Source organism: Macrosteles quadrilineatus, unplaced genomic scaffold (assembly GCF_028750875.1).
Source record: "Macrosteles quadrilineatus isolate MER2022 unplaced genomic scaffold, UCM_ALF_1.0 Scaffold_7__1_contigs__length_78375512, whole genome shotgun sequence".
Lineage (NCBI taxonomy): Eukaryota > Metazoa > Arthropoda > Insecta > Hemiptera > Cicadellidae > Macrosteles > Macrosteles quadrilineatus.
Genome location: NW_026542600.1, coordinates 44,249,452 through 44,273,699, shown reverse-complemented (window position 1 = coordinate 44,273,699; position 24,248 = coordinate 44,249,452). Strand labels below are relative to the sequence as shown.

The following is a 24,248-nucleotide window of genomic DNA, read 5'->3' as shown; positions in this document are numbered from 1 at the left end:
ATGAGCTGTAGCAAAGGACGATTTTTGTATATTATGTAAAATGTTTTGAATTTGGGTCAAGTTAGGTTTCATTACATGGTTCATAGAGAATTTGATTCAGTAATCGTTATTCAAATGTTTCCAGTAAACGTGAGGATACATCGAAAGGTTTTTGAAGACGTGTTTTAGCAAATTTCCCATTTAGGAAATAAATTGTTACCGTAGGTCTCATTGTAAGAACTAGACCAGGGACCGATTTCATACAAATCTATTAACATTTTACTGAAAACACACCAATACATTCCCTGTAGCATCAAACCTGATTACTAATTAATCTTAATTTTATTTCAACAGAGAATAAATCTGACATTTTAAATGATATATTTTTGTAAAAATATAATCAGACAAATGGAAATTCGCATAGTCTGCAGGATTGCTGTGGCGGGGTATTTTTTTATTATGTATTATTCGTACAAAGATTTGACTGCCACGTACAAAGCTTAGGAAACATTAACACTTTTTATTGTGTGAAGGAGACTAAATAAATTGGCATACTCTTTTAATTGACATGTCATATTTTCAATCAAGATGGTGTTTAAACATAACATAATCAATAAATAAAATACAAAACTATTACATTATTTGGAGATGTTATGAATGGATAAGATTTTAATTTAAAACGTAGAAGTGACTTTTCTCGAATATCATTAGTAATTAAGGAAAACTATTAGGAATATATTTTGGGTTGCATACGAACCATGTTATAACACCACCAACAACTGGTAGGGAAATACCAACATGAAATCTTGTTCTTAATGTTATTAATTGTGTTGCAATTAGCTTCGATCACAAAGCTTGCCGAAGAATATTCCTCGATGACATGTGTTGATGTACTTTGTGTTACTTGGTGTGTTCTTCAACACAAGTAACCTAATACAATACACGAAACCAACAAGTGAAGTGAGTTACACAACACACAACACAACAACACAAGTGAGTTAGTGTGTTGTATCCAAGTACACTAAACACTCACACTTTTATCTTACCCTCTAACACTAATCCATCACCCCCATCCCTTCAAGAGAAAGTAGGGTCTAGTAAACATGTTTGTAAGTCATGTTTTGATAGTTTTATTTGGTAGCTTCTAGTACAGAGAGTTCCAGACCATTACAGTTTCCAGCAGGATTATGTCACCTATAAATACTATGGTGCCAACGTACGACCTTGGGGGTACCTTCTCTATATTTGGCGACTCCTCTGTAATGTTTGTTATTGTTTCGTTGCCTTCGGTCACTCTGGGCATGACTGACCTACTACCCCCTCCAAGTGGTTTTCAAGGGCGTTAAGTGGAAGATTCCCTCCCCGTGACTTAGAAGTGTTATCTTTCGCGGAAAACCCGCGTTGCCGCACCTATATAACCCGCGGAGCGTCAGCGCCGACTCAGTGATAAGTGTGAGGCTATACGACGCGAATCGGATACTAGCAGTGAGGGACTAGGCATGAAAGACAGTGAGTGTTTGATTATTGATTAGTTTAATTAAATATTTTAAAGTGACAAATTAAGTGAATGTTTAATATTGGCTTGAAATAACTCCCTCGGATGCAATATGTATCATAAATTATTAGGATTATTTTAAAATATTTCTTATATTGCCTTTCGTTGAGATCCATATTATTTTATACGAAGAATTTCGATGACATGTTCTTACGAATATTAACTATTGTATTCTATTAGATGAAATTAATACGAGTGTTGTATTCGTGTCGTTTGGTGATTGGTTTTATATATTTTAAACCAACGACAAATGTATTGTATGTTTAATAATACGTGCGTCACTTTCAAATGCAAAATATAATAGAAAATGTTAGGATCATTGGGAAATATTTTAAAAATGCCTTTCGTTGTTACTTTACACGAAAAATTTTGTCGGAGTTGTTGTAATAAACGTAATTTGGTAATTAAATTACAATAAATAAGGTAACAGTTTTAATTGCAGCCTTTTAATACAAGTTTCCTGTATGAACTGGTTGCCCAAGCACATTGTTTAGCCAAAACTTTTTTGATTAATTTTACTAAAATTATAGAAAAACATACAAAACTATAATTTTAGTAAACATATTTTTTAACTAAAGATTTTTAAATTAGAAGAATAATGAGGTTAGACATTTGTTTGATCTTATAGTACTTTAGGATGTTCATGTACATGCAAAAATAATTTAAATTGAATAAAGTATGATGTATAAAAAAAGTATATACGCCTTAAGGTCAAATTGTACGTATATATAATTTAGTTGAATTTTTGAAAGCAATGCCAACTGTCTTAATTTTTTTTAAATTAGTGCTTCAATTTGGATGAAAATGGCTTGCCTCGTTTAGTGTTTTTTACATACTGTACCTACAAGTTATTATGATATAGATGTTATAACCTAGTTTCTTACATTTAGAACTAATGTACATTTAAATTTAAACTGCAAGTTTAACGAACGCGTGAACAATTCATTATCAATGTTCTATACAGGGTGTCCCGGAACTCTCTACCAATATTTTAGGGCACTGTTCCTAAGTAAGCTACAAAAATATTATGAATTGGAAAAATTTTCATAATCCTTTTGTCGCTTTTCCTAGTTGTTTTAAATGTTTGTGCAAAGTTTCAATTTCGTATCTTTAACTGCTATTTAGAAAAAAATAAGTAGAAAAAACAAAATAGCGGCTGTGTGAGTAACTAAGGACTTCCGGACAATTTAAATATGATATTTAGGTTTGTTTCTTACTCAGGAACAATGCCCTAAAATATTGGTAGACAGTTCCTGTACACTCTGTATAACAAATGTTTACATATCTCACAACTAATCTATTCGTAATGTTGAATTACAGTATGTGTATTTTATATCGTGCATTTAAAAAAATTATAGTAAAAAATGACACTTTTTTTGGTACCTTCACTATGAGAATGTAAATCGGTCTGTTCAACGGTATGGTATATTAAGGGTGAACAAATTTAAAATGAAACAGAATTAAGTAATCAAACACTGAATAATACTTTTGGTTATTTTTCTTTTCGTCAATCAGAAATTACCTTATTACCTCCTCCTTGGCTTGATACCAGCATAAGCTGGTTAGGCTGCGTCAATATTTACAATTATAAAATAAAAACTAATATAAATGGCTACGTCCCTATGATATAAAACTGAATAATGTGTAAACTTAATGGTAAAGCTTGCTAAAGAAGACCCTTTGATGACTTGTTTTGATATAACTAATTTTTACTAAACTTCCCTACAAGGAATTACCTTTATCTTCATGGTAAGGTAGGTCCTGTACATTTACCCCACTTTACATAGCTTACTCTAAGGCTGTGCGAGCCCAACACATGAATTTTATAAATAAAGCAGCTAAAAACTCACGATTTACTTTACTCATTACTTCATTTACTTCATTGATCATTTACTTTCTACTTCATTTCTTGGTTTTAGTTTTATTCAATCTTAACGATATCTTTCGAGCCCTAGCTGATAAAAAATGTGGAATTACTAACATTGAATCATCCATTTTATGTTACTCTTGGATAACAATTGAATCAAATTACCCTGGATTTGTACTGCTAAAATAATTATACCACATTCCCGAATGTATAAGTATTAACCAAGGATGTACGTTATGTGCAAAAATCCCATAAAATTGATTCAATACATTTGATTTCAGATCTTATAATGACAACGGATACTTTGGCGTCGCCGGGGACGGAGGCTCTAGATGCCCAAGGCACGGAGCTGGCGGAGGAGACGCCGATCCAGAAGTTCTACCGGGATTCTGTGGTCCTGATCACGGGAGGAACCGGGTTCATGGGGAAGGTTCTGATGGAGAAACTACTCAGGAGTTGCCCCGGAGTCAGTCAGATTCTGCTGATCGTGCGACCCAAGAAGGGCAAAGGTGTTCATCAACGAGTCGACGAAATCTTTGACGATCCTGTGAGTGACTTTTGTGACAACCTGAACATCCATGCACGATATTCCAAGATATAGATCTATGTGATATATATCTATGTGATATATATATATGTGTGTGTCCGTGAACGCGATAACTTTAGTAATTTTTGTCCGATTTTGATGAAATTTGGTTTAAAGGTGTAAGGTGGGATGAACTTGAACAAGTTCGCGAACCAGCATGGTCGGACCATGGGGGGTTTTATGGGGTTTTCTCATTTTTGAACTTCAAAACCTAAATTTCCCAATTTAACTCTTTTAAAGAGCTTAAAAAATAGTTTAGTATATCAAAGTGTTTTTGAACGGTTATTCATAACGGAGAAAATAAAAAAAAATTAAAGTTTAAATTTCCATGTTATTCTTATAGAGAATATTGTAAAATGTTGTAGTTTGCTTGTTTATGGATATATTTATAACTTGTCAAATTTATTTATTTTATACTAAACTATTAATATTTAATTTTATTAGTTTCCTTATAGCAGCAAACCTAGGTACTCGGTAAACCAACCGTCGGTTATTTAATTTAGATTAAATTGAAAATCAATTCAGACAAGTGGAAATTCTTTTAGTCGGCAGGTTCGCTGCAGTGGGGGTATTTTTTTCCACGTATGTTGTTTTTTGGCTCCTATTTAACCCCCACGGAGAATACATAAGTTGATGTGGGTTTATTTTTACGGAATTATATTCATAACAATTTTGTAAAGATCTTTCTTTCATTATAGGGTTTTAACATCAATCAGAAAATTTGTTGGATCATTGTAGCAGCAAACTCAATTTATTCATACTAGATTATATTATACAAAGAAATTTAGAATGAAAACTTGCTAAAGAAAATAGTAATTCATTTAGGCTGCAGGGTGTTTATGTATTTTGTATAGTAAGGATCGGCCATTTGATCAAGTATTTAAAGTTGGAGTGTTAGAATGCAGAAACTTATTCTTTAGCCTGCATTCTTGTAAACCGTTAAGCCCTATAAAGTACTGAGTTTTTTTAATACCTTATTGCCCTTTTGGTCTTTTAACCTAGAAAAGCCTATTAAAATTACCACTAAGTCTATTTTAAATTCATTCGTTTATATGGCTTTTTCAATTTTAGCGATGCACCTACATTCACTAGACGTTAGGTTATATTACGCATATTGCTGAAAATAATCATTAATGGTAACAACATTTTTTTTTAATAAGTCTACTACCACTTTCTACCTAATAATTTTACTTCTGTAATCTCAATACCGTTTGAATATTCCAATTATACCAACCAAGTGATATTTATTAGAAAAGAGTTGGTGTCATTATATGGTATAAATAAAATTTGTCTTCCAATTATTAAATGTGAATTGAGAATATAATAGCACAATTAAATGCTATAAACCATTCGCAAACGACGCCTCATCCTTCAAAATTTACTGGTACTGAGGTTATTGCATTTTCAGCTATTTCATAAAACTCACGGCTATTAATTTTTCAGTTAGTACAATATAGCATACTTAGAATTTTAACCGATATCAATCAACACTCGACACTATATATTATACGTATAGAGACATAATTAAATTGATTTATAATTCATTGAATGTAACAAAGAGTACCTAACACGACGCACATATGTTACATGCAATAGAGTAAATCCTCACCAAACTAAGAATAAATTGATTTTATTTTATTTATTCATATTTTTTAGTCCACCTAAAGATTTTTCCAGTGTAATTTCAAAAGCGACATTTTAAGGTCAAAAACCTCTGAGCTTGTGACTCATTATATATTGATCATCGTACATATATATTTTAATTAGTAGAATCCAAGGTTATACAAGTTAGCCATTTTATTTTTTATCTGCCCAATACTATATTCACAACACTACAGGGTCATTTAAAATGATAAATGTATATTTACCTCTTAATTCAACCTCCATTATTAAAACTTTTAAATTGTAGTATAATTTATTTCACCGTTATGTAGACAGAATGTCTAAAATAATTAATTTAGGAAGTAAATATTGCGTCATTGACACGGACAGTTCGGCCTTTAGTTGGCATTGGTTAATTCATCACCATTCATCAGCACATGCCATGCGCTTTGCTATGTGCAGTGCGCTAGCTGGACTTATGCGTTGGCGCTGTATTAACTTGGCATGTCAACTTTCATTACCTATTTCGACACTCATGAGCTTGCCAAACATTACTCTTTGCCACGTGAGGCAATTACCAAAATGAAAAATCTTGGTAATAACTTTCGCAGGCAAGTTTCACTCAGATTAATAGTACCTATTTGGAAGTTTCGTAACTAAGAGACTTTGTCTCTCAGAAATCTCTCAGAAATAACTATTTCTCAATTTAATTTATATGGCTTTAGTTTCCCTAGTTTCCAAACAAGTGAAATACTATTAAATATGACCAACTTTTATTATTACACACATTTAAATATACTATTCATTATTTATAAAATAATTATATATATTTTACTTATCTAAATACAATATATATAGTAAAATACAATGCACAGTATTGACAGTATATCCCTTACGTGGATATTTTAAATGGAATTTTAAAATTATCAATTGGTAGGAATTAATGTTCGTTTAACCAAACTCGTATTGTATGATGAGGAGAAAAGGAGATCTAAAAATATATCTGAGTAAGCAAAATTCCAAAATTTTGGTTTTAATTATACCTACACATGTTAATATTATACAGTAAGCATACCCATTTTGAAAATTCGTTTACTTATACCTTCATGTAAGTGTAAATTTCTCATCGGTATTTTACAAACAATTGTATTGTAAAATGGTAATATCAAATACATATTTCTTAAAGAATTTAGCTATCTCAAAGATATTTGTGCAGGCCCAGATGTGTAATAGCTACATTTGATTTGAAAATAAAACAGAATGGAATACCACAAGACCATTAGGATCAACAAATAGAGTTTGTGTAAATATGACGACCTTTACAGTATAGTTATTCACTGTTATGGTTAGGCTATTTAATATAGTTTATTCAACAAACTTGTATACCTAATTACAAGATATTTGTAATTACAAATAACATAGTATAAGATATTAGTTGTTAGTACAACTAGGACAAACATATAAGGTAGATAATTTGATTTTTTTCATCAACTCTGGACAATTGAAGTGTACTAAATACCTTGCAGCAAACCTGTATACTAAGCGAATTTCCATTTTGCCTGGTTGGATTATCACTGCTATATTTCCTTAAATTTATTTGATATATTCCCTGTTTAAGTAACATTAAGTTAAACAAGTAAGTACGTTTGCTTCTACAGGGAATATAATGAAGTGTGTATTATTGGAATGTTAATAGCTTAGTATTAAATAAATAAACTTCCTAAAATCTATCAAAATATATCCATAAAGAATCCAACTACAAGAGCTTATTCGTTTCCAATGGAAATTTAAAATTTACAGTTTTTTTCAGTTTTCCCCATAACTATTAGACGTACATCGGGGCATCAACATATTTAATTATTCGTTTTAAGCTATAGAAAATGGTTAGAAATAAATTGGGAAGTTGCATTTTTGGGGGTCAAGAATAGAACAAATAAACAACGCTCTTTATGTTTTTGGAGGTTCTCGAAGTCGTTAAAATAAACTCAGGATTAGGCATATGTACGAAATGTCATAAAAATTGGACAATATTGTAACCATTGTTACTCGAGTTGTCGTGCTCATGGACAACCCCCCCCCCCCAACACACACACACACACACACACATATAGGATCAGAATGTGGCATGCATTTGTTATGTATAACCTGCTATTGCTGGAGCCAAACCAATTATGCAAGTGATACAGTTCTGTAACCGACATTTGTTTACATCAGTAGTCAATGAAGTTCTTCGCATATAAACTGTTGATAAATTAGTCCGATGGTGAGTTACCACATAACTTAACCTTATGTGGTAATGCATCTATATAGTAACATGCTACAATTATAGTTACAACACACCAGTTACATAAATTAATGATAATGAATTAACAAAGAATGTGGTTAGTATTAGCATTGACTATACACAGGTGTATAGTAAATGGTATTAGTAACGAATATCTTACCTTAATACGTTCTAAATACAGTGTGTAAATTAAGTCTTGAAACAAATCTGTACTTTTTAAACCGAAATAGATGGAAATATTCTATTTGTGGCGTTGATTGTTCACAAAGGTCGCGTAATTTTTACATCAAAAATATTTTTTTTAATCTCCATAACAGGGTAGGGGGAGGGGATGATAATTTTTTAAATAACAACCCCTATTGAGTGACTCATTTTAAAGGGTTTGTCAAAAGAAATACATGACGAAACCCCGAGGTAGATATTTCATCCCTAGCTTAAATGGTGGGTATTCCAAAATTTGATTTATGTGAAAAAGCATCCATTTTGGAATGCCTGTCATTTTGGCTAGGGGTGAGATATTCACCTCGGGTTTGCGTCATTGTGTTTCTTTTGAGAAACCCTTCAAAATGAGGGGTCGCTATTTGAAAAAAATAAGTCACTTTTGGTGTAAAAAATGGCGGAACCTTTGTTAAAAATGAAATGAAATTAAAATCCTTCTTTATTGAGGCGAACTTAGGACCTCACGGTCCTTTCTTACAGTTAACCTCTAAAAAACTAACAATAATGATAAACATTAACAAAATAAAACAATAAAGATTGAAATAAACAAATAGGTGTAACAAAATTACATAAATGTATTTCCCTAACACACAATCACACACACATACACCCTCTGCTGCACCCAGGCCTAATGCAGGCCATCCCGCCACGCCACGGTCATCCGGTTAAGGTAAGAATCAATGCTACAAAAGAAAAAATATTTCTATCTATTTAGGTTTTAAAAATACATATTTGCTTCAAGACTTAATTTTCACACTGTATAACTGTTCAGTATTAATCAAGGTGTTCAGTATGATCAGATGTTCAGTATTAATTACTTGGCAATTAAGAGTAGGTTTGTGGTAAATGTACAGTCATTTCTACAGACATACCACGTAGGCGGGTGCATAATAAGTCGTGTTGTTATTCATTATACAACATTGAGGATACAGACTATGCCATTACAAGAATAAAACTCCTACACACACATGAACAATTTTGCGAAGCTTTATTTTTGTGAAAAAATAAAAAGGTGTTCGAATATTTGTTGTATGTTGAACAGAATTGTCTGTCTAATTTATTGTGACGCAAGTGTTTTGGAATGTTTTACGGAATGCAAACTTAGTATAAAAGATTTAAAGCTGTACATCTGTCTCTAAAACATAGTAACGACTGGTTAAATTATACTTAAGTTATAAAGTGGTGTCGTCAAGATGCAAAACTGCCAAAAACATCTTCAAATTGTTGATCAATGTAACAACTGTACACTTGTCAGATATATTGTACTTATGTCCCTTCTGGTTGGGAATTAAAGTGGTCTCGTGCTAAAATTAATTACTTAAGAAAAATAGTTTCAATCGTTAAGCACTAAATTATATATACTTTAATACTTTTCATACTCCGCAAAAAGGGCCAAAAATAAGTTTTCTAAGGTTTCTTAGGTGCGAATGCTATTTACCCCACCATGAAAAAACAATTAGTTATTTCATTATAAAAATATTCCGAGAACAAAGGATAACGTAATATTATTTACCAACCGTCAAGCCGTCGACCTTCTCCAAATGCACAGCTCGTACACAAAGCGCAGGGGCTAAAAAATGTAGTTTAATTTAACAAAGACGCTTTGATTGCCAAAAAGTCAGCTTCTATGACAAAAATATACACCAACAATATACAAAAATATGACATTTGTTCATAAAAAAAATATAATGTCACGATTTGGTCTTGAGGTTATGATCGCTAATCAACGATAAAATTAAAATGATGAGGTAATCATTAAACTGCGGTCAAAACACAGGGTGTTTCCAAATTGTCTGGACATATTTTGTGTCCAGTCTTAGCCCAAGAAACAAGTCCAAAAAATATATCCAGTCAATTTGGTAACACCCTGTATATAGAATATATTTATGTGTTGGGGCCAAGAAAAATTTAACTAAATAAATTATCAGGTGATTTACGCCCAAAAAAAAAAAAAAAAAAACAAACATATAGCACATAACTCAATAAACAGCTGATAAGTTGTGCATTACTATAGTATGGTAAAAAATATACAACCCCATCAGTTTTTAACCTTACATTACCATTCATGTTTCAATAATTGTTATGCCTTACCATCAATGATACGCTATTTGGATAGCCCGCTATGGCACCATCTTCCTCAAGACTTTCCGTTGTCTTACTGTAGGTGACTTACAGAACTCATCGCGACATCCCCCCCCACCTAATGACCAATTGTTAGTCTAAAAGAATTTCAAAAATAATTCTCAAAATTTAGAAAAAATCATAATTTAAGAACATAGTTGAAACTGTCGAAAGAGATTTTGGTAGAAACATGCAAGTGACGCAATCAACTTCTGCCCTCCGGACTCCTGAAGTCTTGGAATAGGAAAAGTGAATGACTGTTATTTTACCCACTGACTTTGTCTGTGTTGCAGCTCTTTTGCAAGATAGCCACGAAGGCTCGTCACAAGGTAGAGGCAGTCGAAGGAGACTGCTCATTGCCCGGATTGGGTCTATCAGACCAGGACCGATGTCTTCTGGTGTCCAAGGTGAGCATCGTCATCCACGCCGCCGCCACTGTGCGCTTTGACGAGCGTCTGTCCTTGGCCGTCGACATAAATGTCCGAGGCACCCAGGAAATGCTGGACCTCGCCAGGGAAATGTCCAACCTCAAAGTGAGTAGTTTTTTAATTATGACTTTTATTGACTTTTTTACATAAAACTAAAACGAAGGTTCCTCCACCCTGTTAGTGATCTGGTTTGCTGATACCTCGCAAATGTAACTCCCGTTGATGAAACCTCACTGTAAATAATGTTTGGAAAGTTTTGTCTAAATATTTTTGATCGAGAATTTTTCTAGTGCATATTAATTTTATGGTTTATTGGCAATCATCTAGCCAAGTATCTTATATACTAAAAAACTTTTGTAAAACTTATGACAGCTAGTCTCACCATACTACTGGACCGAATACACGTGGTTGGTACCAAATGAAAGATATTTTCCTTTAGAGGTGCAGAATCCCTTTATAAATTAAAATAGGCTAAAAAGAAGCACAACAAATGAATTTAAAATAAAAAATAACATGGGCCTAATGGGTTGACATGTAACAAAATAACAACAAAATGTAAACAGAAAATCAAACAAATGGAAGAAATTCGAACCACATGTTTTATTTACAGCGTGGGGTAAAAATAGAGAAGTTTGCACCATACATACTTTTGGTCGAGTTTTCGACCACGGGGCGAGCTCTCGTAATTAAGTATAATTTTATGAAGAGTGTGAAATACAGGGTCAGATTGTTTCACTCCAAATTATGATTCTAGAACTATCATTTATGGGCTTACTGAGGAAATATCTATTATAATTGGTGAAAACCAAGGTTTTTCACACCGTCTCGGGGTCTAAAATCTTATTCAGTTTTCATACTAAAACAATAAATATTTTTTAACGTCTCAGGTACTTTCTTACCCAAGGACGCAATCACGTTCCGGGATTCCCCGTCAATAATACTTTGTTTTTTACTAATCGTTATGGTAAACAATATAATCTTACCATTAATTGCAATACATTTTACTACTACCAGAAATTGTATTGTTATTGTGGTTTCCAGTACTTTTGTTTACTGTATTTTTGGTAAACAGGCATTTGTGCACGTCTCAACGGCGTTCGCCAACTGCCATCTTCGCGAGGTCGATGAGAAGTTCTACGCACCTCCGACGCCCTCTGAAGACCTTTGTCAAGTCACACGCTGCATCAAGCCCGACCTACTGGACAAGATTACGCCACAGTAAGTCAACAGATCAATGTAATAACTAAATAAAGCCAGCTAATAGGTTCACCTCTGATATGATTTGAAAATGCTAAATGTCAGGAAAAGATTATTTGAAACATTGTACGAGCCATATTCGATCCAACCGCAACCAAAACGAACCATTGAGTAGTACACGTGGACTACCGACATTGTACATTATTATAAGCTCGTAATACTGCAAGTAGTAGGCTAAGTAGACTACTCATCCTTCTGTAATATCTGAAGTCTGTTTTTATTTGCGTTTCCTGTTCGGATAGTTGTGTGTGCTGCTGTTGACACAATAATTCTCTCATATTTTAGGCTAAACTGCACAGTGTGCACTTTACTTTTTGATAATGGTAACTTTTTTTCGTAATCGTGACAGGTCTACAGTTTGGTAACATAGGAAATGAATGCTATATCAAAACAGTGTCTAAATATACCGGAAAGCAACATATTCTTTAAAATTGTTTTAGTTGATTCAAAAGAAAAATATAAGGGAGTATGTTTAGTAAATTTCACTACGATTTTCTAGGTATAAATTATTTTGATTCCAAATATTTTTTATCGAAATTTAAAACGGCACAAACATTCTAGTATTCGAGCTCGTGGGGAGGTCAATGCTCTCGGTCACGTGTTCAAACCAATCACTATGTACTCTATACTAACCCCCCAGTTCAAGGGTATGTCACTTATTACGAGGAAAGGTCGTTGTGGTGAATGTGGGCAAATAAGTAAATAATGAGTACGGTAACCGCGGAGAAGGAAAATCGGCAGAGCTTCCTCCGCGGGACCAGACTTGTAATTTGAATTGCAATAAGGAAATATGTACCACAATTGTTAGTGGGTTGGGTAGGTTGGGTAGCACGTGCTATTCTCTACGTTAGAGCATGTGACGCTCATTGATCCCGTAAAACGCTACAGATTTGTAAAATTACCTATCATATTTCTAGCTTGATTGAGCTTCGTTACTGATGAAGTTGATATGAATTAGACAAAACAAAATTTTCCTTTTTTTATTTTTGATGTGCTATTTCATCAGATACTTTGTTTTAATCATTGTTATGAGTCGGAAAGTTGAGACCCTTAAAACTTATTTATTCGGTTTATAAAAAATGCCAATTTTCATGTTTGAAAACACTGTTTATATATATCAACTATTTAGGTGTGTCTAGCCTAAAGAATATACGCCAGAGTGGGTTCCCTCAAGCAGGTCAAGTAGTATATTGTAGTAATACTAACCCAATTGTTGAAAAATATAACAACACCTTAAAATATTAAATAGTTTAAGTACATAAAATGTGAAACTATAGGTCATTCAAGGGGGAGATCGGTTCTACTACCGATCAAAATACTGTACTCCTATATTTTGGAGTAAGTTCAATATCACCATACTGAAAACAGTGGTTATTCAATCGATAATCAAGTTTGTAAATCACCGTTTCATATCCACAGGTTTGATTCAAACAATAATTATACTGAACAAATGTTTTCATAAAACATAGAGTTCAAATTTAATAAAACTCTATCGTATTTAAAACGATAAGTAAACAGCTTGGGAAAATACGAAGTAAATAATAGAAAGTGAAGTGCAAACATAATGATGGCAGGTTTCTATCTTAAGCAAACAATGAATAACAACATGACCAATTATTAACTGGATCATTGTGAGAAGAGAAAGTGTAATGATAACTTCAAGGACTGAGAGTATAAACAAGATGAATTGAGAAAATAACCAGTAAATCAATCAGACTTGTAAACACTAGTTCTGCTGACTGGAAACGGAACGCAGAACCTTCTGCTAACCGAACATCGTGCTTTTTATACTCATTGATTGTCCTTCAGCTTCAACCGAGGAAGTTCTGGGAACGACCGAATCTTAGGTTTTACGATGACTAAATTCTAATTTATAGTCTCATTTTGAGACCGAAGTATTTTGATTTGTTTGCTAGAATTGGTATTTTAGCCTTTACGTGATTTTGATTCCGCATTGTAGGTAGTAATAGGTTATTTGTTTAAGCTAATCAAAGATTTTACACCCTATATAAAGTGATCCCACAATTTTTCTGGACAATAAAATGAATATAAAAATATTATTAAAATTATCTTGGATTCCACCCTGAGTATTTAATTGGTATTGGCATAACTATCAACTATGACTCTGGCACATCCGGGAGCTTATGAGTTTTTAATTAATGAGATGACAGCCTCATTACTGACTCAGACAGTCAGGACCATCGGACCGATCAGGGATAGCTGAGCTGCTGGACCCAGTTGCGAAACATCAAAACGCTTATGGTTTTCTCGGGATCAAACTGGTTTACTCGTTTATTCTTTTAACACAATTATTCTATTTTCCAACAGAAATTGTAGACAAATATTAGTCTCTTTGCCAACAGGCATTTTAATGTTGGGGGATATTTATTTGCTCCCTGCCACCCTAAAGCTATATAATTGATTACTGTATACTGAAGTAGACATCCTATATATAAGGCTGTCACAATCTTTTTGATTATAACTTAACATAGATGTGTGAGCATGAGCTGGTGTCCAAGATTCTATTTTCTACCTTATTTTTTGTTGCCACCGTAGTTGATGGGTCATAGCAGTTGCTATGGATCATAAAGTCATTCCATCAGTTTGAAGTGGTAAAAAAGCTCGTGTATTCGACATAAATTGGTAATTTGCATCATCACAATCCGTCGATGGCTCACGTCAACTCAGACGATTTCGATAAAAAGCAACTGGAGACAACTTTAACATGGGGATGAAATGTTTAGTTTTACCAATTGTCAAAGGTTATCATGTATGTGGGTTGTGTGGAAAAAACTAAAAAAATGCTCACTCCAAACCACTGTTACACACACCGTATATAATTGCCTACCCCAGGTTACCCAAGTTATTTACAGAATTGGTCACACTCGGTGGGCCTACTTAGCACTCATGGCCCGTGGGCTCTCAGTGAACATGACCCAAATAACTGCTTCATCTAAGGTCAAACCGCGACCTTCGATTGTTTGAAGAAACACCCTCCAGACTACAATTAGTCCGATTATATTTTTAAGCTCAGCAGGAGTAAATTCGATCCCAGAACAATCGGGTAAAATGTGAATGTTGACACTACTTACGACTAAACAAATTTACAAATTTGTTATTTAAAAGTAAATTTAAGCGGTGGAATAACCCTTGTGATGGCTTAAATTCTGCTAATAAATGAAACGTATCTAGCATATAATATAGAAACTTTAGCATGGATAAATTTTCTAAGTGTTTAACTGAATAAACAGAAATGTGTGTTAAAGTAGTTATTCTTCCAGAAAATGCGTTTCTAACCCATTCTTGATACGAATTGGAAACAAGTTTGAATCCTTTATGGACAGATAAAATCCGTTAATTGTGTAGTTCATAGTCCGACGGCGTAAATCCCGAAACAGTATTCTTGCAAGTAATGACGATTAAGAGTCTTTATCCATATTGGTGTAGCCATATTGGATTTTAGTCCCGTAAGAGCAATGTTAGCTATGTAACCGAATTTCAAAAAAAAACCTGTAGTGATAAAGTAATGATTGAGGCGTTAAAATTAAGGTTTAGTGGTCCTCTAGGGGTGCGGATTTTACTTTTGTCATTTTTCCTCCACTTAATAAGTTAATTAATGATCATGAATTAAGCCTTTAATTAAAATTAAAATTTATTAATGAAAGAGAAAAACAAATATATGAAATACCATTACCTCATTCCCTACCACTCTATGTTATAAACCGAATTATACATTTTCAAAACTATATCTTTATAAAAACACCGGCATGCTGCTTCAAATGATGGTATGTTCTGTCAAATTTAACATTGCTCTTATGGGACTAATATTCAATATGACTACCACTGATGAAGACTCTTAAGAACACAGACTAAAAAATAAAACTCATTCTTAAAATGTGAAATAAATTACAGTCACTCATTCATTGGTCGGGAATATGGAGATCTAATTATCTTTGGAGACCGGGTCGAGTGATGTTGACGGGATTTGTTTGATGCTGGCAGGAGTTTCAAAGTTTGGCCGATACTAACAGAACTATCAACTATAGAGACATCATACTGTAGTTGATCTAAAATACAACCCCATCGACACCACCTAGATGCGAGATAGCTCTTATTTCTTTAGCACGTTTGGCCAAATGAATAATTCACTTTTACTAATAGTACATGAAGTCTTAACATAGTAAGATACGACATCAACTTAAAACATTAAAATGAAACTCAATTTTCAAAATTTATTTTTTAACTTACTACTGTATTACCAGTTCAGCAAATTATTAAGTTTCCAATCCTTGCATAGGTTATCAAAATTAGTAATAAAAGTCGAGTAAACATACAGCATATGTGTGATCTGATAGACTTCTTTGATAGTACTTTGTTGTGCCGAATCCGAAAAAGAGAGTTATAGTAAAATATAGTACATAGACTCTAAGTAATGATTATAATGCCATTTATATTTTATAAGTTATAAGTAGACAAAATTATAAGTTAATACAACTTCCAATTGTCTCCTGATATAAAAACGTTCACGAATGTTGTAGGCTGACAGGCTTTAACTAGTGGTACTTTGTGGTGATACAGTAATTCATTTCCTCCTTGCCATGCTCTTTCACGTTTCAGTTTTTTGGTCGTCCAATTTGTCGTTAGAAGTGTTAAGCAAACAATAAGATTCCTTGGAAACGATATAATACGAGTTCAAATCCACGCGTGGTTTCAGAGGAAGAAAAATAACAGATTCACTACGCCACTGACTTGTTCACTTGATTGAGAAGAGTTTTCCCACAAAGGTTTTCTTTAAGACGAAAACGATATTTTCTTAAATGGATTCTTTGGAATTTTTTTGAGGTGATCGGACCCAGTATTTTGACAGTGGAGGTAAACACCGACACAACTTACTACTGACCATATACTGTAACAGCAACCATCAGCTGACTGAAACCGACCCTTAACACTAACGACGTTTCCTGTAGTCAACCATTAATTTTTAGATTAGGACAAGCCTTGTAATTAAACAGATGGCCAGATGGATATAATGGTGTTAACAATTTTACCTACGACCGTTTTTTAAAGTTGCCGTTTCAGTTCAGTTCTTAGAATTCAATTATAATTATGTGAAACTTATCAGAGTTTCACATAACAGCATAGTTTTACTCATAACAACACAGGTAACGGACAAATGAGGTTCAAGGATTGAGAGAGAAGAAGTGAAATTGCAATGATTTGAACTTCAACTAAATCAGCTGTTCAGGCCAATTTAATTGTTGAGTGGGGCAATTAGTGTTTGGTACAATGTTTCGTTGCATCACTGTCAGTGGCAATGAGAGGTTATAAACGAAAACATAACCTCTCTTAGAATTTATGAGTGGTGATTTTTAGTAATTAAAACACTGTTGTAGGTAAAGTAGTGTACGCAACTCGCGTAAATTGTGTTTACCTACGACCGTTTTTTAAAGTAGCCATTTCAATTCAGTTCTTAGAATTGAAAAGTTTCGCTTAAAAGCTGTTTACTTTCATAACAGCATGGTTTCATTTCATAACAGTATAGTTTTTCTCATAACAACACGGGTAACAGACCAATGAGGTTCAAGGATTGAGAGAAAAGAAGTAAAATTGTAATGTTTCGAACGTCAACTAATCAGCTAATCAGCTGATCAGTTGACAATTTTAATTGTTTATCCGACTTGTTCTGTTGATACTCGCGTATTCTTAACCTAAGTTGGTGGAAGTTAAAGGAAGGTAGATTAAACTGATTTAAAAATATCAGTTAGTAAAAGTGAAGTTGACGAGATGGAAATGAGAGCACAAACTGTTTGTGCTAATCTTTTGCCTCCAAAATCGAAACAAAGGTATGAAATTACATACAAGCAATTCATTAAATGTACAAAACAAAATAAGGTTAAATTAATAAATGAAAATGTGCTTCTGGTTTATTTTGAAAACCTCTTAACCACTTTAACTCGAATATATTCTCGGACCACATATTCGATGCTAAAATCTAACTGTAAATCAACTGTTCAACTGATATATTACTCAGTTGTCCAAAAAATATGAAATATTTCCCTAATTGTACCTGATATTTATGGTAAGAATGCTGCCTGCAGAACTTATTATTTAACGATGTTTTACAAACACGCAATTACATGAAATCAGCTGATTATACAATAAGTCGTTGCATAACTTTTAGTGGCAATGACAATAAACGAAAACATAACCTCTCTTAAGAAGTTATGAGTAGTGATTGTTAGTAATTAAAAACCAGACTTTTAGTAATTAAAAAACTGTCGTAGGTATAGTAGTGTACGCAACTCGCGTTAATAGTCTTTACGACACTCGTAGAAGTTTTTAAGGCACTCGCCAAGGCTTGTGCCTTAAATTTTCTACTCGTGTCGTAAAGACTAACTTAACGCAATCGTTGCGTAAACTACTATAACGACACTCGTAGAAGTTTTTAAGGCACTCGCCAATGCTCGTACCTTAGATTTTCTACTCGTGTCGTTAACACTATCTTTGTAAAATCGTTGCGTAAACTACTATTAACATTTTGAATGTATAGTTTGGGATTATAATAGTTATTATTCTAAGAGGAATTTAAAAAAAACATTCCTTTCCATTAACTAACTAGATCTGGGAATATAAACACATACCTTATAAAAATAGAGCTCATTAGCCAATCACTGCAATAGTATGTTTGTGGACGCATTGAGTGTGGTCAATTTGGTTTAAGGTAAAGTGTATATGATTATAATTTTTTCCCATACTTTGTCATGTATTCGCTACATTTATTCGTCAACTAAATTTGATATAGGCTTAAAATCCATAGTTATAGTTTAAGAAAAAAAGAGTAGTTTACGAAAATAAGCAACGAAAAGTAAAAGCTATGTTGTTAGTTCAGTGTTTCCGTTTAAAACAAGGGGAAAATAATGAACATGTAATGATTAAGATGTGTTGATTTTCAGAACAGATAGGAAGTAGCTTACACGGTAACATGCATTTTCATTGTGGACGATTTTCGTTTCGGAGCATTTCATCTGGTAGTAAAAAGTGCTTTTAGTAAAATTATTTAGTAAATTAAGCTTACAACTAGAAACGATATTTATAACATATTAAATGGGAAATCACATTTTTCTAAGTAGCCTAAGTTAACTAATTATTAGGACTTGAGTTGTTCAATTACTTATATATTCAAGTGCTTGGTAAATTAGGGTTATCACTAGCCACTATTTAACGTTGTAAATGAAATCCATACTGTATATGAACTCGGGAGATTCTGGTATTTGTGACCGACTGACTGAAACACTGTATCAGCTGTTTTACATGTGCATTCAATCATAATCATAGTTTATGTGATCATATTTATATTTAGAAATAAATAACGATGGTGTAATATCCATACGATGGAGTAAACACACAGTCTACATCATGTACCCACTGCTGTGTTAGGGAGAGTGAATGCAAGACAAGAAGGAAGCTGATCGTGCGTATCGAATGTCGCAACACTCGCGACCGTTGTGAGACGGATCTAGTAGTTAGGCGTTCCGCTATCCTGGAGTTGGAAACATTTCCAGGTTGCGGTACAAGCTATATAGGAGCTTGGGACAAGGCCGGGCACTTAAAGTTTAACGCCCCAACAAATAGGTCAAATGATTAACAACTGAAACAAAACTAATAGTAAACAATCGCATGACTTGATAACTAAAATACCCCCGCCGCAGCAAACCTGCAGACTAAGCGAATTTCAACTTGTCTGCTTAAATTTTTACTAAAATATTTCCAGAAGACATATTTATTCTAAATTTAAATAACATTAGATTTAACGAGTAGGTTTGCTGCTACGGGGAAGTAAAACGTGTTTTTTTTACGATACTTCAATAGTATTGGATGAAATAAATAAATTTGCCAAATTTTATCAACATATATCCATAAACAAGTAAACTACGACAGTTTTCATTTTCTCCATAAGAATAACATGGGAATTAAAAAATTACACTTTTTTTGAATTTTCTCCGCGACCGTTAGGCATACAACGGTGCTTCAATATACTAAATTATTTCTTTTTTTAAGCTCTACAAAATGGTTTAGGAAGAAATTGCAGAATTTTTTGTTTTTAGGGTCAAAAATGGTAAAAACCCATTTTTACCCCATAAAACCCCCCATAAACCCCCTTACCCATGGTCCGATTATGCTGGTTTGCGAACTCGTTCGAATAAACATAGGTTTACACGTTTGTACCAAATTTCATCAAAATCGGATAATTTTTGCTCGAGTTATCGCGCTAACGGACACATATATATATATATATATGAATTTGAACGGATGGTGTTTTTGACCTCTGGGGACCTCAAAACAAAAAAGTAAATCGGTCCCGGGTCCAGGTCTTACTATGAGACCTACGGTAATAGCTTATTCCCTATATGGGAAATTCGCTAAAACATTTTATTTTTATAACTATCACTAATCTATCATGCAAAAATAATAATGTTACGAAAACCTACATTTACGAACTCTTGCCCCGTGGGTGGGGTAAGAGTTCGCACGTTAATGGGGCAAAAGGACGCACATTGTTCAGAAAAGTACTTACAGACATACTGAAACTGAAACAGATTTTATTAGTACGCCCAGACCAGCGTGGTGCGGCGCAACAATGGGAACAAATGAAAACATCATAAAATTCATATACACGGTCCTACAAAATTTATACTATTTTAATTGCTTATGAATTGGGGTTTTATAATCCAAGTGCCGTGGACTGGTCATAGAATTTGCTAAAAACATATCGCCTTGGCCCTTGATACACGTAGTTTTCGTAGAATTAGGCCTACTCGTTTTTAAAGCTATTTGACATAGAAATTTAAATGACTGCCAATTGAAATTGATTCAAATTCTAAACTTGATACTTTGTGTTGTATTGCTCCTGTTTATAACTACTTATGTACAATTTTTTAAGTCAATCTCACTAGGGTTCAAAAGTTACATTTTCAAAAATCACATACGGACACACAGAAAACCTGGCAGTTTAGACACATGTTAATGTTTTTTGTTGTTGTTTTGACCTGAGAAAAAAATACACAAAATGTTCAGGGAGTTACACCCCATATATGAATTTGACGTAATCTGTTGGCCTCTGAGGACATCAAACAGAAAAAATCAGTTCCAGGTCCAAACAATGATACATTTGGTAATAGCTTAAAAAATACTAAATTTAACCAAGTTTAGTATAAATATTCTGTAAATTATGTATATTATTTGTCAATCATTGGAACTATGGCTTAATCAGGTTAGTAAAATGTTCGTTTAACTTATAATGCTTAAAAAATAAAATAAAACTAACTACTGAAGCTAAATAACACTTATTGACAAATTTTGTTTTATTAATATTATTATTTTTGCTTAATCAGGTTTGTATCAAATAAGCATAACACACTCCCATATGTTAAAACAAATACTGTGCAGATTATATTGTACAGTATAACAATGTTAATGTTTCAGGTTGCTACAAGAATGGCCCAACACATATGTATACACAAAGTCTGTAGCTGAAGACTTAGTTCTGAGGCACAGCAAGAATCTGCCAGTAGTTGTGTTCAGACCTGCCATAGGTGAGATTAAAACTTGACTCTTTGCTTAACTTAAACAATTTTGTATTGGGCTTAAGCTAAAATTTTTTGAGAGTGAAAATGTTTCGAATTATACTAAATAAAACATTGGTTATTGAGTAAAAATAAATATTCACAAATAAGTTTTATCTTCAAAAAGAATTTTCCAAAAAAATATTTGTTGTGTTTAAGTTGATGGTATCTACTGGTTTTTATTAATCAGTTACTGTGACAAGTCAATCTAATGTTATGGACGTGAAAGTTTGTTATCCAAATATTTGTTTACTCAAAAAGGCATTAAGTACTAACATCATCATGTTGTATCACATTGATCAAAATTCTGATTGCGGGTTCTTATAAAACAGCCATTTGGAATCGTTGACAAACATACAATATACTAAAATGTTGTATTATGATGATGCGTTACACACTGTACTACTCACACAATACCTAAGATGCATTTCATACAAAGCGGACTTAAGAAATGTGGGAAAAAAATCGCCACAAGTTCAAAAAAGTTCTGGCAGCCTAGTAAACCAGAATAAATTACAAACTAAATCGAGCTCATGTATAACGTTTTGAGATCCTTGGTTTTAATTGCAGTGGTGGCAACCAATAGTGAGCCGATTCCTGGATGGATCGACAACTTGTATGGTGCGACTGGTGTGGTGGTCGGATGTGGTACAGGAGTTCTGCGTACTCTGCAGTGTGACTCGGAAGTCTGCGCACACATTGTCCCTGTAGACATGACCTGCGCAGCTATCATCGCTACTGCCTGGAAGATTGCTAACAAGTAAACATTTGATATCTCTAAACTTGAGCTAAAACATTAGTAATATTGCTTTTTGTGTAATTGAAATGGTCAACATAAACGTATATCAATATCTTTTTTTATGTACAGACCACATGACTTACAATACAAACACCAGTTTTAACATAATCAAGAATGATGTATGTAGTCTCAAATGCTTATATAGTTTCTTTGATTGTGTATGTTCCACAGCACTTACATACATTTGCAAATAATTTATAGAGTCGTGTGAGAAGTGTTTGTTACAAGAAACTGTTTTACTCTCAAGCTTTTATATGTTTCAACAGAACAGATGAAGACACTAACCACAATGTGATCAAGAGTGAGGTGAAAGAGCCACCCGTATACAACTACGTGTCTTCGGTAGAGAAACCTATCACTTGGAGAGACTTCATGAGTCTCAGCTATCAACACGGACTTGAAGTGCCACCAAGCCAGACCATGTGGTACATCTGCCTTACACTCCACACAAGCTGGTTCATGCACAAACTGTTTGTGGTTCTCTTCCACTTCCTACCAGCCTTCATCATCGACCTCATAGCAATGTTGTTTGGGAAACGCACAAAGTGAGTACTTCTTTCTCTTAGAAGTAGTTTGAGAAAGTCAAAACTTGACCCATTTCCCCTTGATCATTACACTTTTGATAAATCATCCTGATCAAAGAAACAGCTGATCTTAGTCAGTTGGCAAACACTCATTCATCTCTGGCTTGACCCTTGGGGGTTGTAGTTATACAAATTGAGTATTGTTGTTAGGTTTTGTGTTCGAAACAATTAGCGAGGTCTAACAAGCCTATAATCAATCATGTGCGTGTAGGCCTAATTTATTGGCTTCTAAACTAACCAAATTTTATTCTTAAATAGATATGAAAGAAGTGTTATGGTAAATGTTAACAAACTTTTATGAAAATTTAGAATTAAATGAATTGTATACATGTGGATGTGGCTCTATGGTGTTGAATTAATTAAAGCACAAGCTATTATGGTTTTTTGTCTTTGAATTTTTAGGAGGTTAAACTAAAGGTTAAACCAATTCAAAGTTACACCGATTCCATAAGGTCTTACTACTTCCGTTAACATATGAAATTTCAGTATTTAAATTTCAGAAAATCTTTGTAAGTGACTCTTCAAGCACAATGTACAAGAACTAATGAAACAACTGTATATTTTTCCTGATCAAAATATTAAATTTTGTCTAGTTTGGTCAACATATACAAGAAGATAAACAAGTTCTCAGATGTGATCGCCTACTTTGGTACCCGAAGCTGGGACTTCAAGAACAAGAATGTTCAGGCTCTGTGGCGTAGCTTAGACCATCGGGACCAAGAACTATTCTTCTTCGACATGTCCCAGCTAGACTGGGATCAGTACTTCTACTCGTATACTCGAGGAGTTAGGAAGTACCTCCTTAAGGATGATCTCAGCACAGTTCCTCAGGCCAAAAGGAGGCTTAGAAGGTATGTCGATGTGATGTGTTTGGTTTGATACATATAAGAAATTTTAGATATTACCTCTTCTCAAAAACATTTAGCATTTAATGTATTTAGATACACTATCCTCTAAACATGCCTTATGTTTGAGCCTGGGTATTTACCCATATAGGACCCATATATCTATGATAGTTGGCAATAGACTATATAACCAAAGATTTTGAAATTTGTATAGTAATCATTGAGCCAGTGTTATTGATATTGATGGACACAAATCTGATTTTTAGTGTTCCACTATTTCAGGTTATTTGGGTTGCAAGACTGCTGTGACAGGCATAGTAGTAGACAAAACTTGGTAAAAAGTTGAAAAATATGACTGAGTTTTTAGAACACAAATGTCAAAGTAATTGGATTGCATAGTATAATTTAGGAAGTGTAAACTGAGGTTAAATGGTGTTAAGACTCTGACATGTAAGCACAGTACGAGCCTGATAATCATTTTCTCTCTGAGACATGATGT

At 33.6% G+C, this 24,248-nt stretch overlaps 1 protein-coding gene across 2 annotated transcripts in view; it reads left to right on the top strand.

The window, feature by feature from the left end:
- LOC128998192 (fatty acyl-CoA reductase wat-like) overlaps nt 1–24,248 on the top strand; it is a 42,523-nt gene that overhangs the window by 17,855 nt on the left and 420 nt on the right. Inside the window, exons 1-8 of one of the 2 annotated variants that reach the window (XM_054424209.1) lie at nt 1,430–1,488; nt 3,683–3,948; nt 10,507–10,746; nt 11,714–11,859; nt 21,382–21,491; nt 22,092–22,281; nt 22,587–22,865; nt 23,498–23,755. In XM_054424209.1, coding sequence (XP_054280184.1) covers nt 1,479–1,488; nt 3,683–3,948; nt 10,507–10,746; nt 11,714–11,859; nt 21,382–21,491; nt 22,092–22,281; nt 22,587–22,865; nt 23,498–23,755 — 1,499 coding nt within the window. In that variant the 5' untranslated portion in view covers nt 1,430–1,478. Of the gene's footprint in view, nt 1–1,429; nt 1,489–3,682; nt 3,949–10,506; nt 10,747–11,713; nt 11,860–21,381; nt 21,492–22,091; nt 22,282–22,586; nt 22,866–23,497; nt 23,756–24,248 lie in introns of those variants that run through there. The other variant, XM_054424210.1, reaches the window with a different exon arrangement.